General features: G+C 26.2%; 1 protein-coding gene across 5 annotated transcripts in view; it reads right to left on the minus strand.

The window, feature by feature from the left end:
- The window catches only part of LOC129959402 (band 3 anion transport protein-like), a 130,795-nt gene that overhangs the window by 8,778 nt on the left and 102,091 nt on the right, over positions 1–19,926 (minus strand). For 4 of the 5 annotated variants that reach the window (XM_056072228.1, XM_056072221.1, XM_056072223.1 and 1 more), the window contains 7 exons: positions 18,068–18,088; positions 16,838–17,024; positions 14,571–14,765; positions 8,650–8,798; positions 6,459–6,653; positions 2,498–2,812; positions 825–914 (listed from right to left, as the gene is read on the minus strand). In XM_056072228.1, the coding sequence (XP_055928203.1) occupies positions 825–914; positions 2,498–2,812; positions 6,459–6,653; positions 8,650–8,798; positions 14,571–14,765; positions 16,838–17,024; positions 18,068–18,088 (1,152 nt within the window). The remainder of the gene's footprint in view (positions 1–824; positions 915–2,497; positions 2,813–6,458; positions 6,654–8,649; positions 8,799–14,570; positions 14,766–16,837; positions 17,025–18,067; positions 18,089–19,926) is intronic. The other variant, XM_056072230.1, reaches the window with a different exon arrangement.

The following is a 19,926-nucleotide window of genomic DNA, read 5'->3' on the forward strand; positions in this document are numbered from 1 at the left end:
ATGTTTAAGTAGTGTTTAGACTATTAGAATGACACAGTTTTGATATCTGTCATAACCTTGTGATTAAAAATATTGTTCTTTGGAGAATCATGCACATTAAGTTATTAAAAGCAAATTTAATCAGAAATAACACAAACACTAGACAAACCAGCTAGTTTAACATAAAATAGAATTTTCAATGAATACAAGATAATTCTGAATTATTCAAATTTTTTCCAAATAAAATGTTTCAAATTTATATGTGTTTAATAATGAATACAGACTTTTATCATTTAAGATAAACATAACAAAAAAAATTACATTAACTCTCCCTTTTGCAGCTTTCATACAATGTAATTCCAAACTTTTGATAGATACATTTGAAATTATTTTACAAACATTCTATTTCATTCCATAAAAATAAAATATTCTTTCAAATACATATTTTAAATAACATAGAGTTTAAAAAATATTTTGAAATTAAAGATAATATTTATTGTCATCAATTTATCTGAACCATGAGATAAATATTTATCCATCAACTCTAAAAATGTTAAACTATCACTTGATAGAACAAAGTTAAATAAGAAAAAGTACAAAGTTATGTCTTTATTAACATTAATTACTTTAATTATTATAAATAATTTATACAGATTTTATTATTTTATTAAAGCTAATAGGAAAATATTATTGCACAATATCCTTAGCTGCCAATATTATTATTTTATTAATATATGTTGAAATGGTTTTAATACAAACAAAAAGAAGTAATTGATTCTAATTTTAAAACTACTGAAATTACTTAAACTAAGCCTATATATTTAACAAACACCAAGACAACATACCTCTGTATATGTGTTTGGTACAAAATAATCCATAATAACCATAGTAAACAATCCTATTGGTACACCAAAATCCCCTAAGGCTCTCCTTGCCTGAAATATTCATGAAGGTACAAATTATCATATTTTTGTTTGAACAAGATTAAACATATATTCTGGAGATCAATTTTTAAAATTAAAAAAAAAATTACATTACTCTGCATTTATAACATTTAATAAAAATATTTTTTTGAATATTATACACTATTAATGTGTATATTATATATATATATATATATATATATATATATATATATATATATATATATATATATATATATATATATATATATATATAAATTGGAGCAAACCTGTAAAAATAAAAAAATAAATTATAGAAACTGCATTAATAATTTTTTTTTTGCTTTCCCTAAAAAATTATATAAAATATAAATTATGATTTCCTTTCTTGTCCTTCCATATTCAAATTTAAAATAATATTTACATGTTTAAGACATTTGATGGTCACAAAAAATAGTTATTCATTATATTCAAATAAAATTCAGTCTCTCTCGTAAGAAAACTATTAAAGTCTCTAAAGAAAGAAAAAACAAAAAAGAAATTATACTTAAATAAAGTAGAAATGAAGCAAATGTACAATACTAGCTCTGAAAATTTTGCTTTTCACAGAATACTTTTTAAGTATTCCACTAAATCTGCAATTGTGAAAATTTTTGCTGAAATTCTTACTAAATCTAAGAAAATTGTATGTGGGAAGAAAATAAATTACTTATATAGCCCTTTTTTCATAACAGTTTAGGTTTCTTTTGAAGAAGACAACAAATTGAAAATATATTTAAAATTACTCTTCTTTTAAATGGAACTATGTACCTAAATTTAAAATTTGATTAGAAGGGAGAGTGAAGTGGCAGTATTTGGTTTTGAAATATTTAAACTATATTCTCAGAATATTTGAAACTTGCACACTTAATTCTGATTTTATATAAATTTTTCTGTCAGAATATAACTCTGGAAGGAATGGTATATGAAGACAGCAAAAATATATTTGAAACTTCATCAAAGATGACAATTTTTAATTATTCCTTATCTGTGAAGGATTATGCCCTATAATAAATCCAAAACTTTCATAAACTATTTGGAATCTACGAACTATAATGAAGGAATCAAACAGATTGGCAGATCATGCTAGTAATCTGCCAAATAATATATTAGTTCATAATTATGTTTCATGTTTGTATCTATTTCTGATTCAACAAAGAATCTAATATATAAATAAGTATTGAAAGAATTGTCATTATGCAATATCTAAAAGTTTATGCTATCGTAAATTAAATGTTACAATTTCATCATGCTAAAACTAATGTCAAAAAGCAAATTTAGAAAAAGAGAGAGAGAGAGAGAGAAAGCAAAAAAACTTCTTGAATGCTCTCTCTCTCTCTCTCTATATATATAGAATTTATGCCTTATTTACATATATATATTTAAAGAATTTATGCCTTATTCATAAAGAAGTCTACACATGAAATTATTATTTTAATTATTAATTATTTCTACAAATTATTAATATAATATCTACAATTATTATTATATATCTACAACTTTAAAAAAAATCTGATATGAAAAGTACTACAAGAAAAACAAATTTTGGGGACTAAAAAGCAAATAAGCACACTTACACTTCTACCAAGAAATTTGCTGTTTCTAAAATGTCGCAAAAAATAAGCAATATAAAATGTTCCTATCATCAAAATCGTTGAAAATAATGCTGTATTAGGTTTTGGTGAGCCAGGAATACTCTGATCCACATTGTAATATGGACTGCTAATTGAATCAACAGGAAAGGAGGAGCTATTGGTAAAATCTTCATCAAAGGTAGAAATATTACTTGAATCCATGATAAAATATGATTCATTTGAAGCAGCAGCAAAGAAAGAAGTATTACTAATAGTTTCATTACAGTATACTGGAAGTAATGGATTTTCAAGAAATATCTGCAATCAGAGAAAATATAAAATTTTAGATTAGAAATTCAAAACAATCAAATATCTTTTTACTATTAATTCTGCACATAATATATACAAATATTTTATACAAAAAATATAGTTATTTTTGGCCAAACTTTTAGATTAAGAGTACATAGTAAAGTTCACTTTGTTAAGATCATCTGCTGTGGCATTTTCCTCACTGTTCTTGGCGAATAAATGACTTTCATATGTGAAGATTCAGAAACTTCAAAAGGAGTTTTCCAAAATTTGGAGCTACAATGGAATTTCTAACATTTTCTACTTTCGTCACAGGAGCGAATGCCTACCCCCCTGTTTTTTTTAATAGTTTCAAAATCCGTTCCATCATATGAATCAGTAAGAACATTATAATTTGGAATCAATTCATAGAGTTGGTTGGAAGAAGTGGGAAAAATTAATATAATAGACTTTCCAATAGACTTTGAAGAGGTTAACAATAGAATTTGTCTAGTTATATATTGAACTGAATGTATATTTTTATAGAAAAAGTATAACTGATTCGAGGAAGAAATATTTTAGCTTTGATAATTCTCTTGGCTTCATGGTATGAGATCTGTTGATTTACTTATTATTATTAAAATTGATAAATTGATATTTTTAGCAGCAAAGGTTGTCATCTTTCAATGTCAGAGTGTTGATGTACTTTATACAAGATTACTTTTTTGTTTTCAAAACTTCTAAAGAGGATAGGAACAAGATAAAGAAATGCGATTGCTATTAGAATTCACAAAGTTCTTCTGTGCAATACACTGTTGGTTACCGAGATTCTATTCAGTACAACGTCTATGAATGAGGATACTGTGACATGAGCTTCACATGTTTGACAAAGCAATGCAGGCTTATATAAATATAAGACAGTATGGTCAGTTTCATATAGCATGATTTTATTGATTGAAAAAATTTGGAAATGTTAAAAGTCAAGACCAAATACTTAATTTTCACTTTTTAATTCTTCGGTTATTTCATCTATCCTTTCATTCAACGTCAGAATATCAAGCAGTCGATTTCCAAAATCTTTCTGACGTCACAGCGCCCGCAATAAACCGACATTCATTGCACCGAGATCTCCACATTTCCTAACGACTAGGACAAGGAATTCATTAATATATTTTTAATATTCTACACTTCCAGTTGAAATTTATTTCATTTTCTAAATTTTAATATTGAGCGGGACCGAAATGTAAGGTTTCAATCGCCAAAACTGATAGCATTCATTTAAGATTAAAGAACTCGTATTAATCGACTGGCCGAAACAAAGAATAAATGCCAAACAAAGAATCTGCCATATTTTCAAGGGAACAGTAATGATTCTATGTCTCTAAGCAGTGTGTTATGAGTCCAAATCTGCGACAAGAAATATTTGTTGAAAAATTCAGTGAAGCATGAAGGTAAACACTGACCGGGAACGAAACAAAAGACTTAATTTTCACAATTTGTTGAGATTGGGGTTTTGATGACATCTCGATTAGTAAGTTACTTGATCGAAGTTTACACATCCAATCATTGCTTTTTCAATTAAAAAAGAATTTAAAAAAATGCAGGGTGAAATTCTTAATACAATAAAAAAAATCGAATGATTTTTCACTTGTACAAATTTCTATCTGATGTCCACTTCTTGTGTACAGGTTCTTGCGCTTTATCCATTTTTTTTATTGCCTAATTTTTTTATCAGCTTCATTTTTTATTTTTTTTATTTTTTGGCTGATTATTTATCAGCGTCATTTTTTTATTTATAAACTGATTTTTTTCACCAGCTTCATTTTTTTAATTGGCTGATTATTTATTAGCTTTGATTTATTTATCAACTTTATTTATTTACCAGCTGATTTTTTTTATCAGCTTCATTTTTTTTTATTTTTTGGCTGGTTATTTATCAGTTTCATTTTCTTATTTATTGGCTGATTTTTTTATCAGCTTTTTGATTTTATTTATTTCTGGTAGAGGGCGCCACAACAGTTGTATGAAGGTTGCGTATTTTTCCCTATCGGGTCACCAATGTTGCAATTGGCGATAGGCGAGGATCGAACTCGTAACCTTATGGTTCGTAGCAGAATAACAAGACTACAAGACAAAAGTAATTACTCATGTCTCATAGCTGTTATCTGGCTTATAAAGCGTCACCACAGGACATTCAATTCAATCATAAAGTTTATAGAATGAATTTTATAATTGAATGAATTTTAACACGATTTAAATATAGATTTATTTACAATAGCTATTTGCAGTTAATAAAGTAAAAGAAGTTCAGTCTTCAACAGACTCTAAAAGCAACACATTTTTTTTCACTCGCAGAGTATATGGAAAATTCAAGATGCTGTAAGGCAAATCGCTACAGATTCGCGGCCTAATTTAGCAGTTTCGTAACAGTAAAAAATAACGATGATTACACGTCGGTTTCATTCAGTGAAATTCCGTTATTGGCGATTGCTACAAAGTTTTGATATATTCTCGGAAAAGTTAAGAATTTTCTAGAAATGAGTAGAAATTTTGCGATGCCAAAATGACAAATATATTGCCAAGTTTGTCCCCAATTCGTTAAAAATGTCGCCAAATCATCAAACTTGTAGTCAAAAAATTCCCAAAGAAGCTAAAATACTTTCAACTTTGCAGAATTTGTGACAACAGAAAATCTGAGGTCAACAAAAAGTGTTATAAATTATAAGAAAATAGTACAGAAGGGATCGTAAATGCAGAGTAATACTGTATTTCTTTGAAATCAAAACATAAAATTTTCAGGGAAGGCAAATATAAAATATTGTTTAAAATTCAGTGGAACATCTTCAAGTAAATTCTAATCCTCAAGCTTCTCTGTGTGAAATATTTGCACAAATTTTACAGATTCACTTAAAATATCTTTCACCTATTTTTTAAAAAATCAAAGATTATATATATATATATATATATATAACTCTACTTTCAATTTAATTAATTTCCAAGATTTTATCTTAATTAAGCCAAAAGTAACTTCATTGTAAAATATTCTCTTATTTCCTTATCCAATTCCACTATCTCTACTTAATTATTTCAAGAGAAGCTCTGTAAAATTGCTGAATCGGCAAAAAGCCTCACTTTCTCACACTCCGAGCGAAGGGACAAAATACCGCTGACGTGACAAATTCTTTTTTAATAGATCCTTGTGTTTCCCTTGCCTCGTCGGCGCGTGTAGCGAAAATCCCTATCGAAATCTCATTATATATGAGTACTATGGATAAATATTTTCCCTATCAATATCTCAGGTTATATAAGACCAGGGATAAAATGTTCAAGAGCTTTTCCCTCACTTCTTTCTATGTTGTTTGTGTGCTCGTCTCTTGTACTTCTCCAAGATGAAATAATACGACGTCACGAAATCGAAAGTCTCTTCACTGTCTTCGAAACTGCATTCTGCTTCTTATAAGATAATGCTTACATATATATATATATAAATGAAACACTTTATGCAAAGCATCACCATTGCAAATTCTATCATGATTGCATATCACATCAAAACAACTGAAAATTATTACATATGTATAAATACATATGGTATTTTCTACAATGAAAACAGAAAAAAAAAAGTAAAAACTTATACATTATAAAAAGGATAAAAATTCGGATAAAAAAAGCTACATACCCTATGTAACTTATTAAGTGCTTCAATAATAAATATTAAAGAAATGATTGTTGCAAATATTTCTTGCATGAATCTTGAGAAGAACTTTACTAAAACAGATCCTTCAGCAGCAACAACTACAGTTGCAAAAATAGCAATCCATATGCCCATCCAAATTCTTATCACAAGAAAAGGAGATGTGAAGCGATCTTCAAGCTGAAAAAAAGAAACATGATGAAATGGTGAAAAAGTTTATAAATTAATTCTAACTGGTCATTTTTATGATAAGAAAAGCTTTTGAAAGAAAAAAAGCAATAATTAATTTTTTATAATATTAGTGTAAAAATTATTCTTTCTTTGTAAACACAGACACTCTTTAGCTTTTAAACAAAGTAATTTTATTAATTTAATTCGAGTAAATAATTTCTGTAAAACCTTTGTAAATGAAAAAATATAAGGAAAAAAATTAATTTAAAAAAATAAAATAATTAAGCATGGAATAATTACATTCCACAAAGAAATAGTTTTTTTGAATAATAAGAGGATTTCAAATTCTATAGGGATATTATTTATATAACAAAAAAAAAAAATATGGTAAGTAAATATAAATGATATCTTTTTGCTGCATTAATTAGTATCAAAGCAATCAAAAGAAATATTTAAAAATCAATTGTTACTTAAAATAAAACTTAAAACTGATATACAAACCTTATATTATTTGGCTGCAAGTCCAATTCTACACTTAAAATTCTCATTTAATGCTTTATACAACCACCAGGTTAATAATGTTAATTATTTTTTACACAAAGTTAGGATTCATCAGTTTAATTACACTGAGTCATTATAACAACAGTCTTATTATTTAAAAACTGAATATAATTATCAGGAATACAATGCATTTCCAGTTTCAGCATGACTGCTTTCAATTTAAGTAAAGAATAAAACTGTAAAACTTAAGACACGATGAAGAAAAACTATTCATAGAAAGTAATTATATGTAAAAAATCAAGAGAGAAAAGATAATATTGTCAAACTGTAACTTTTAATATTTATTTTTCTCTTAGTTCAACAAAAATTATATACGATTAAAAAATATTATAGTTTATGCAATATTAATATGCATAATAAAAAAACATGGATATTTAAAATCTATTACTTTTTATTTAAATTAGCCACTATGTTTAGTTATTAGTACAAGATGATTTGTTGTAAAGATGGACGGATTGTTAATTTCTTATGCATCGCTGATTTATCAAATTAAAAAACAATTAATATAAAAATAATTATTATTATAAGCAAAAATTGTTTTCAATTAAAAGTTCTTCCTATACTTCTTTGGAAAATATATATTAACTACAGAGTCTTCAAGTTGAAGTTTTTTTAAAACAAAATTTATTAATAAATTTGGAATGACCCTTTGAAGAGAAAAAAATCTTCAAGAATTTTGGTTTTTAAAATTAATTCATGAATTTATTGAAATCTTGCTTTTTCTTCTTAACAATATTCGTTTACAGAGACAGAAATGTTCAGATGTGTTAATGGTGCTATAACATTACTGTAAATATTCTCAATTTTTTAAGATATTTTTCATTGCCAGTTTTTTTAGATATTATTTAAATCATAATGTAAAAATTTTCATAGAGTAATGAAATTTTTTAAGTGCATTCTATTGAGATTACTAAAATATTAGACTTATTTTAAGTTTCTTCAAATTCCTTTGCACATAAATACCTTTGCTTATATATTAAATAGAATCTTTATGAGAAGTTTAGTTGCAATCATATCACTTGCACCACTTTTTGCAATGTTTACAGATTTAAAAATTATAACTTCACATTATAAAGTTTCTTTTTTAGAAATTTAAACCTTCAATCCAGTATGAAGAGAGTTTTTCCCCCTTTACAAATAACAACCATAGCTTCAAACACTGTAATAATGATAAAATTTAAATTTTTTCATATTTGTGAGAGAGAATATAATGGGAAAAATTCCATAAGTAGGATACATTCCTCTTTCTCGTAGCTTGGTAGTAATAAGCAAAAAGTTTGAAACATCAGCTGTTAACATTATCTAAGCAGCAGTTCAAATAGAATTTCAAAATTTTCAACAAAATATTCTTTTTTTATACTCCATAATTTATTTGTTGTGTTTGACTATAAAAACATCAGTATTAACAAACTAAAATTAATAAATTAATCTTTTTATAACTTACTTTGTATAGAGTTTCATCAATTAATACCAAAGGAGCAGTGGTTCCTATAATTATGAGTGGTTGACCAGATAAAAGAGCAAATAATATCCCCGAAATACTTGTTCCTATTAATGTTTCTGATACTCCAATATTATTTCCAGTTTTATCAGCTGCGAATTCAAATACAGTATTAGCATAAATTTTGTCAACACATTCTACCAAATACTACTGGCACATAGAAAACAATCACTTGAAGAGTAACTATATGACTCACCAACTGCTTAGGATATGAAGAAAGTGAATAAATTTATATACTGAAATAGAGACACTTCTGTTAACTTAATTAACTATACTAATAAATAATACATATACTAGACTGAAATGAGATGCAGTTCCAGGTAATACATCTAAACAAATGCAATGAGTTATATTGTAGTTTTAAATAACATTATAAGGAAAAGACAATTTATTGTTATATATTTACTTCAATTACTTGAAGTTTTCAATCTGTATTTAAAATTCAATGGGAAAAAAAACCACTGCTAAAGGTTTAAATCCTTTAAAAGTATTACTTCAAAATGAAACTTTTTCATTTATAATTTTAGCGACCTTAAAATATGAATGAAGTTAATTTTAGATCCCATTTTTTGCCTATTTTAGACAAATCCAATTTCTTGCTTATGATTACATGGCATATATTGAATTACATTAGTCTTAAAACTTCTTTTATTATCATCAATTTATATCTTTATATAAACAAGAACCCTGATTTTGTTTATATGTGAACCAAACAGATAAAGCAGTAAAATTTATTTATGTATACAACATTAAAAAAAATTATTATTATTTATTTCTGCACAAAATTTCAATTTCAGATACCTAACATTTTCCATTTTTCAGTATTTTTATAGCAATATTTATACCACAACTCCTTACAGAATTACTTAATTATAAATAATTTAACTCAGAAGTTTTCAATTATATAGTATTTATTATTTTATAGCTATATCAGGCAGTTAATTATAACTGATTGCTGATTATTTCCATAAATGAAAATTTCTTGATTTAAGAGATTTTTCAGAATGATTTGTCTTTATCATTTAATACTTCTTCATTCAATAAACACATATAGTAAAACATGGTAGTAAAATCTGTTTCTCATCCCCCCCTGAAAATATTTAGTTTCTTGATTCACATTACAATATTCATTATATATGAGGAAATGAACCAAATTTTACTTTCATAAAAACTGGAATTGCAACATCCATTTAATTTTATTAGTAAATTTTCATTTCATCCCTATGATTAAAAGGATGAATTGCATCATCGCTTGATAATTAATCAAGTTCAAAAAGAAAACGTAATGGTAAATGTTGTGATAGAGTCCCATCCTATGTCATGGTGTCTCCTTTAATAGTAGGTAAAAATAAAGTCCAAATGTTAGAATTACCCATTCTAATTCCAATGAATGAAATATTTCTTTAATATTAGTCTCATCATTGAAAAGCCAGCGATTTACCAACTGTGCTGATCAGATTTAGTCAAAAACATGTTATTAATATACTTAAAGTTTGAGAGTCGTTTCCTAGAAATTGGGGTTTTCTAGAATTGGCCGCTTCACAACAAATACGCCTATTTATCTATCAGCACATAAAATTAGACAAGAAAATCACAAAAATAATGTCGAAAAGAAAATTTTTTAGATGCAGTTGAAATGATCAGTAGCGATAATTGTAGATATACACAATAATAATTATTCTAAATAAACACAAATAATTTTACGTAACATTCATGAGCTTTTAGGAAAAAATCGAAAAATATCAAAATTATAAAAATGAAACTCAATTAAATTGAATTTCTGGTCAAAATGATCGCTGCCGTAATGTTAATATGTTGGTAAACCAAATTTATAATTTTTTTTAAATACTACTATTTTGAAAGTTTTCATAAACATTATATGGTTTAAGATTTAATTATGTAAAGTATTAAATTTTAGAAGTGATAAGAAAGTAGCCCTACCTCAAGTTTTAGAAAAGAAAAGAAAATGAAAAGGAATAATAGAGAAAAAAATCATAACACCACTTCTCAAAATTCTCCAGAGATCAGATATGTACTCAGGGAATAAAAAAGTTTTGTTCAAAACAAAATCTTTTCAGAGGAAAGAAGTGATGTGAGTTAGCTAGATTTGATATATATATAATGTTATGCAATAATATTTCATCATACTATTCTGCATAAAGAGAAAAAAGCTCTTGCTGTTTCAAAAATACAAATTTCAACAATCAAACATTATGTTTCTCACTGCCATTCATACAGTTTCAGCCTTGATAAAATAACATTGTTTTATGAAAAAAATGTTTGCTTTAAAAATTAGATATTAAAAATTCCTAAAATGCCCTTTAATTTATTACACACCCTTTTAAAGAATCAACCAGTTAAAAAAAATTCTAATTGGAGGCTTATGCTATAACTTCTGTGTTCAAAAGGGGAGGAAAAATTGACAATGATTAAATATATTACTGTCCTAATGCCTATCTATTATTATGCTTTACCTTACGCATGGTCTCTCTTTAAGAGAATGCATGGGAGAAAAGCCAATGCATATAACCCTTTTAGCCTAGAATTACTGACAATTCATATTTTAGGTACAAGCTTCAAAAACAGTAGTTCTGACACCAAACATTTGTATAAAAAGTATAGTTTTTGTATTGTGGAATGTTTGTATATTTTTGTTTTTGTTGTTTATATATTTGATACAGTTTATTTTTCAGCCACAGACTTATAATTATTATTTCTTTGCATTTAGTCTGTTTTAGTTCTTATCAAGAGATTTCAAGAATTTTTTTTTTTTTTTAATTTATGAGCTTTTAAGAGTAATTTCACAAACTTTTTTAGAATCGCCACACACAAAACAAGCATTAATAAATAAATCTTGAACCACAATAATTGTTTACATCATACAAACCAAATTTATTATTTGGATTAAAATATTTTATGTGTTTTCATTTCCATACTATTACCATATGTTATTTTATCAATTGTATTTGACTTTCTTTCATACTTGAAATTATTATATTATATTTTTGTAAGTTAAATATTTATTTTAAATCATGACTAGTGACAATTTAGTTTTACAAATGAAACAAGTTTAATAAATTTTTCCCATTATCATATAATCAACGGGAGCAAAAAACATCACTTCCATACTAGATTTGTGGAGGGGCATGAAGGGAATTGCGAAAAATTAAATTTATCTTCATTCTTGAAATTCTTTATTTTTTAAAAATTCAACATAACTTCTGAGTCATGTGAAGTTCTGGTTTCAACATGCATCTCAGGTTCTAATTTCTGTAACTTTAATTATAAGCCACATGATTATTATTTGTGGATTATTATTACTATTTATTTTACCCATATAAAAATCATAATCATGTGTCTAAAACAATTGGCAGCTCGGCAAAATTTTAGTAACATTCTCTTTTTGAATGTATATAAATATTGTATGCTTTTACAGAATTTACTCTTCTTGTTTTTGCATTGCTGTGATGAGTATGTTGCACAAGTTCTTGATCATGGATTTAACACAGAACATTGAAAAGATTCTAAAATGGAGCTTTTGCTTAATCATGAAGAACAATAAAACTCTGAATGAAAAGCATGTAACTACTAACTTTCTGAAAATAATCATTATCTAGAGAAAATACTTTTGGAAAATAAGCAGGAGAGGATAACCTTAAAAATACAGCTTTATTACTTTCCTTCATTATTAGATAAGATGTTCATTTTTCAGTGGCTCTTAGAAAGTTTTTTTTTTTTTTTAAACCATGATCAGAAACTAGCACAGCATCTTCTCAATATTGATACTAATACAGAAAAGACATCATGGAAAAGTATTCAAATTTTATGTACAGCATTAGAAGAAGTAAGATTTTCAATTCAGAAGATTCTAGAATGCATTCTGTTGGTCCAAATGAATAAAATTTGAACTACAGATAATTCAAATGATGAGCTTAACATTTATTAAATAAAAAATGTTAGTATAAAAATATACTGAGATGTGGTATTATAATACACATGAAAACATTTAATACAATTTATAAATGTTAAAGAATAGAAAAAGTTAGCATTAAAGCTATTCAATATGTCCCCCTTCAGGTTCAATAATGTGCTCTAACTGCAGAATCATATTTTCCACAAATGAATAGGGCAAGTCTGCAAGAATATCAAAAGCATGGTATCAAATACCGTTTTTCAGATTTGGCATGATTTGATGACATACAGTGTCCTTCAGGAAATACAACAAACTAAAAATCACAGAGAAAGCTTTCTGGTGAATGAAGATACATGCTATTGGAAAACGATGTTTGATCATTCATGTATCTGGGAAATGTTGCCTTAGTAATTGCTTTACATGACAAGTAAAGTAAGGAGGTGAGTAATCCTAGATAAAAATGATAACCTGAAGATATCCATGCTGTGTTCCTCACAGTACCATTGTTCTGTGCAGAACACATTTGGATTCCATTTACAGTTAGCACTTCAAAAAATGTGTCCAAGTATAAAGGTAGCAGCAAAACCATAACCATACTGTCACTTTTCAGGATGCAACGGTTGTTTCTAGACAGCATGAGAATTTTCCTCCATTCAAATTTGACAATTGTGGGTGTAAAATAGTTTATTGAGCTGAAGATAGGTTTTTGTAACCTCGAAGCTCCATGCCCAAATGATGTTGACCATCATTCTAACAAGGAACTGAAAAGCAAAAGTTTTACAAATCTCTGAGTTCTTATCCTGCAATAGGTGCACAGCTTGATTTTGTAGGGACAAAAATGCAAAATCCGCCATATCCAATGCAGAGAAAAAAATTTCCACACTCAAGCCAGCATGCAACGACTGACTGCTAGCTTCAATGATTACGGTAGTAACATTTTTAATAGTAGAAGAGGGGATTTACTTTCATCCTCTACTTGGAAAAATGCCAAATTGCCTAGTTATTTCAAATTTCTATATCATCATGCGTTGATGCACAAGAATGGCATATCTGTAGCGCTTGTTATCTACAGCTCATTAACAAGCAACTGATGTTGCCACTTTTAAAAAGACAAACTGGCAAAAAAAAGATAATAAAATAAAGATATAGCTGCTACAATTCTGCTTCATATGATGGAATTTGAACTGCTAGCAACAAACTTATGCTGGTCGAAGTAGATCAATTTTACCAGTAGCATTTTCTATTGCAATGAAGGCATAATGTGCAGAGTAGTAATTAATGATCATGCAGAATATTTTAGTTAAGAAATGTCAAGCATATTATTTGAATTATCTGTAGTTCAAATTTTAATTCCTTTTTTGGACTAACAGGACGATTCTGAACATTCTCCTGATGCAGGAAACTGAAGGGGAATTTATCGAAATATAGCTAAGCAAACATTTGTGTTAGATACATGTTTTTAACTGTTCAAGCTTAACATTGGAAAGTTAAAATTATGTATCTTATGTATTTCTGTAGTGGAATATGGAATATAAAATAATTTTGTAATTAGTTTATAAAAAGAAAATAAAAATGCCTTTAACTTTAATACATTAGCCCTCAAATTTTTTTAGAGATTAAAGAAATTTTCCTAAGGAGAGTTAGTAACAGTTAAAAAATATCCACTGAAAAGATAATTGAAAAGCACTTACCTTTACATTATTGAAAAAAAAATCCACATTTATAAAGAACCAACAATGTTAAAATTAACTTTAATCACAAGATGATACTCATAATTAGGCTTCAGCAAATTTCAGTTTTGCACATTTAAATCATGTTTCAGCTGAAGTATAAATAGTTGTAGATTTAAATTTCTTAAGAACATGAAAAGAATTTATCACACAAACAATAAAAAAATACTAGAATAAAAACTAGTCACTATAAATAATATTATAGAAAAAACTGAACTCACCCAATAATCCACCAAATGCTACTGCTCCTGAGACTGAAGCAAAATAAATAAAAATTACACTTGCAAGACATTGCAGATTCAGACCATCCACAAAATCACTCCAATACCATGGATAACGATTAACAATATCTTGTATAAACCCAGCAAATATCCGTCCTTTTCGCTGCAAAGGATCATATACAGGTTTCTCTGGTTCTGAAAAGCAGATTGAAAAATATTTATAAGTTTTGGTAATAATTATTGAATTTCAAAATTTCCATATACAATAAAATATAAATTCTATTTAATATTTAATTTTAAAAATATCTCAGGACTTATAAAAATATTAATTCACGAGATGATTATAGGATTACTGTTTGGTTCATTTTTTTATCACTGAAATATCTCGATTTGCACAGATGAAACTCAAATTTAAAAAACTTACATGCAACTAAAAGTGTCCCCCCCCCCTCAAAATTTCCATTAGATATTTAATCAATTAAAAACAGAAAAATGACATTTTCGATCAATAATTTGAAAACAAAATGAAGATTATTGCAAAATCTTTTTTTCTGATTTTTTTTAAAAATTTCTTTTTAGATATGCACCAATAATATCTATTTTTGCAGTAAAGCTCAATTTTTTAGAAACAATACTTTAATCACTTTTTTTTTTTTTTTTTTTTTTTGTTAAACTAGCTTAAAATGGTATTCTTTCATCTATTCTTCAATCAATTTTCAGTTTCTATTTATTTAATAACCAAGAGGAAACATATTACCACAATTTTCTCTTCAATTTATTCTTTTTTAAGCTACACTTTAATTTTATATTAGCAATTATTAGTTCATTAAGTCAATATAATATGTTTACTCTTTACTTCCAAATTGTTATCTCTAATAAATGCTAAACATTTCATTTCATGATATTTTTTGGGTTTGATTGCTTCTATTTATCTTGATGATACTTCACTACTTATCTAATTCAACCAAATGGATCCAAAGAAGGATTTTGCATCTTATTCAGCAGATTTTCAGCTAGATTTATTAGTAGCTATTTCTAGTCATCGCAGACAACGAACCTTTACAATTATGATTGCTATTTATCTTTTATTGCTCCTTAATGGTAAAAAATGACATCATCAGATCAGTTGTTAAATAATTTCATCATATTAATTATGCAGCTTTAGCTAAACAAAAAGGACATTTACAACAAACAACATATTTAAATGAAACCCAATTAAAATAAAAGTTGATCTAAAAACTATATATGGTATAAATATACTTTGAATTATAAAAAGGTATATTTTAGAGCTTTTTTTAAAAAATTGAATTAGAACTTTGATTAAAAATTAAGTCAGAATTTAGCATTTTTCTGCAACAAGCTTCCCAAAAGAACATAAATTATGTTTACAATATTTTTTAAATTATATCAATCTATTTTTATACAGTTTTTTTTCTTAATTTTGACAATTTTTAAAATTATTTTTAAAATAATTTTTAACAATTTTATTCATTATTGCTGTAAAATCATTATTTCAATATCAATCGATATTTAATCATGTAGTTTTTCTTCTTACTGTTCCAACTTGTGAAAAAAATGGCTGCAATATCATGAAATTTAGAAGTCAAATAGAATAGACAATTACATTTTTGATGTTATATTATCCTGTTATGGGACTTGACTCTTTAAGAATGATTTCTACATACACAGTGAACAGAACAAATCTTGTTTTATTAAGCTAATATAGTTTTAATTTCTGACAAAATTTGATGCTTAAAAATATTTTCTTAAATGTAGCATGGATATCAGTTATACTAAAGAGCTAAAAAGGTTTAACTGAAAATAAATATAACCAATATTTACTGCGAATTAGCAGTAACTGAAAGCGACCAGTTTCATAATAAAATTCAAACATCAAAATAATTCAAAAGGTAAAAAAATGTAGATGCCATATGGCAATTATGTTAATCATCAAGGATGCTTTATATCAGTATAAATAATTTTTTTAATGTTCCATTTCAAAGCATTTTTAAGCTACCAGTCTGATTTATATATGCAGTTATAGCAGTCTTTATTATTAATAGTAATTTTAAAAGTAATCAAATATTATGTCCATATTTCCCTGGAAATGAAGACACAAAACTTCTTTGAATGGTTTCGTAATTCAAAATAAAGTTTTCAAGAATTACTTTATTTTAATTAAATGTTACTTATAATAATAATTTTTTTCTTCTACAAATGAGATAAGCAACTACCTAAGAAATGGAAAAAAATATTAAGTTTCAAACCTTTGATAGGTTCATCTTTATAACGTTTAGGAGGAACTAGACTTTTTCTTCTGATTTCATCTATGGGCAACAGAGATTGTTTTTCCCATTTGCCAGGAGGTACAACAGTACTGGTATCAAGAAAACTGTTTATTGCTCGTAATAAGTCTTTTTTGTTATTGGCTTTGTATGCAGCAGTGTGAAAATTCTGTTAAAAAAATTCAGAAATTAAAGAACAGATCTGACATATATCAACATTTAACAAATGAGGATTTTATATGCATGCCATTGATGATCCAAGTTTGATAATAAATGTAACCATTTCTAAATATTAAAGTTTTCTGTTTTTCTAAATTTATAACAGCAGTATAAATAAACATGCAACATTTTATATAAAGTTACCAGTTTCAGATTACCAGTTAGTAAAAGAAGAGTTAAAATAAATTTATTATTAAAACGCACAAAGCAGCATTGTATTTTTTAAAAATTAACTTTCAATTTGTAAAATATTTTTTCCTCTTAGAAAAATAAAATAAAAAAAGGACAATAAATCGTAAAAAGTAAGTTAAAATCGATGCTTTGTTACAATACATAGAACTTCATAAATGGAAGAATTAAGAAACAAATTTCTGAAATTTAATAAATGACTGTTTAAAAAGTACAGTTCAAAAAACTTTCTGTGTAAAACTGAACATCACAAAAAAGGAAAAATTACTTTTACATATTCTTGCTAATCATTCTTATATGTAAATGTATTATTTTATTATATAAATTTAAATTTTTTGCTGAGCAAACAATTATTCTGATTTTATTAAGATGTTAATGTGACATTAAAGTAACATATTATATGCATGTTTATGTCATCTTCAATTTAATTAATAGCTCAAACTTATTAATTATTAGTTAATGGTATAAGAAAGGAAGTAAGGGGGCAAGAGGAATATAGATGTTTTGACTGTCAGTCTAACCAAAAAAGTAAATTCTTAAATTTATGCTACTTTTCAAAATTAATATGATAATAAAGCATAAAAATAAGTATACCATGACTCAGTACCATTTACATTTTGAAGTCACTGCTGCCTATTAATTTTTTTAAAAAATGTGTCGGGCATTATTTAGTCGTCACACTATTGCCATAAGTATTTAATTACAAAAACATACATTTTTCCGTCTGTTAATAACTAATTTGTCTCATAAGTAAATTATTTCCATTACAACATGTTAGAAGAACATAAATAATGAGCTTTTTACCTTACGAGTTTTAGATCTCCACTAATGCATGCATTAATAATGGAAAATAAAAAACATATAAAAAAGAAATACAATTCATAAAACATATAAATAAATATAGCAAAACTTTTTTAAACAGCCACCCTCAAACAGTGATTATCTTTAACAACAGCTGCTTTTGTTTGACACATAGATATAACGTTACATATCTCCTAAAAAAAGACACAATAAAAAGCAACTTCAATAAAATAGCAATTTTCGTCACAAGCACAGGCCTTTGATCTGTGAATGATGTCTTAAGAGGCCTTTTTAAATCTAAATCAATATAAAAAGCATTATATAATAATAATGAGAAATCAACAAACAAGTTTTGAAAACTGAATCATTCAATAGCTGAAGAATGAAAATAACGCAAATCATCAATCATTAGTTCAAAGAGACTGGTAAAAGCTAATCTGATAATACTTAATTTTTCCAATTAAAAACCAAACCGAAAAATCAAAGCACAAACAAATAGTATATTTTTAAAAAAATTATTTTAAGAATCTTTTAATTAAAACACTTTTTCCTTCAAATAAATATTTTAAATATTGAAAATAAGGAATAAAGACTTTTTTCATAATTTTTTTTTTCTAAAACTGAAAATTTTCTTTGAAAGGACAACTACTTTGAATGGTCGATTTTTCTTGAAATAGAGGGTGGCTATTACAGAGAAGTTTTACTGTTATGGAATATAAAACTACAATGGATTTTGCATTAATAACAGAAAAATACTTTCTAAGAAAAATTTCTGTTTTGAATCAATTCTAGTTTTTTCTGAAAAACAGTTTGTTCATTTAATGATATGTTAGAGTTACTGATGTTAATCATCAGTATATAATCAAACTAAAGAACCTTATGTGGGATTAATCAACTAATTTATGGTCTCATTTTGATAGTTTTGATGTTTCACATTTTAAAAGAACAGAACACAAAATCTTTAGATATTTAACTACTTGCTTAAAAATATACAATAAATAATAAATAAAAAAAACTTTTTTTTACCTTTCAAAAAGGAAATATTCTTTTAAAAAATTTCAATAACTGAATCATTATAAAAAAAAGCTAAAAATATTATTTTTCCTAATAAAAATAATTTTTATTAGTTAATTACTAATATAAAGCAAATTTTAGCTAAATTACAATAATGAACTGGCAGGAATTATCAAACAGACTACTGCCTAGAAGCTATACAACTTTGGGATGGATTAAAGATTTTTTTTAAAGGCAAATTTATCTTATAGCTTCCTTTTATTTACAAGACTATGTACATACTTTTATGATTTTTCTTCATGTTCTCAAATTTGCTTGCAAATCAGTGTTATCCTATTTTTGCAGCTGACAAATTAACTTATAAGTCAATGCTATGAAGCTTAGTATTTAAAGTTATAGAACATTCAAAATATTTTGCATAAAACTGCTTTTAAATTAAATATTAAATTTCTTTTATAAGAGAGAGAACAGCTGTCTTGAAAGCAACCAACAATTAAATGTTTGGTTATTTCAGTTTGATGTAATATTTGTTACTTAAAAACTCTTTATAAAGAGATTAAAGCAAATATTTGGTATAATTATTAATAAATTATTATTGTTAATAAATTGGCAATAAAAATTATCTGGTTTGAAAATTAGGAAGGAAGGGCAAAACTAAGATGGGCCTTTGTCAATGTAATGGGTAATGACAATTCTTGAGCACATAATCTGGCCTTGATAATGAAGCTCACAACTTTTAAGTGCTAATGCTCCTCCAAGTTACATAGAAAAGTTCTTTATATCTGAATATACAAGTTCAAAACAAGCAATTTATTACAAAAAAGAGTGACTTAAAAAGTATATTTAAT

The sequence above is a fragment of the Argiope bruennichi genome, chromosome 2 (assembly GCF_947563725.1).
Source record: "Argiope bruennichi chromosome 2, qqArgBrue1.1, whole genome shotgun sequence".
Taxonomy (NCBI): Eukaryota; Metazoa; Arthropoda; class Arachnida; order Araneae; family Araneidae; genus Argiope; species Argiope bruennichi.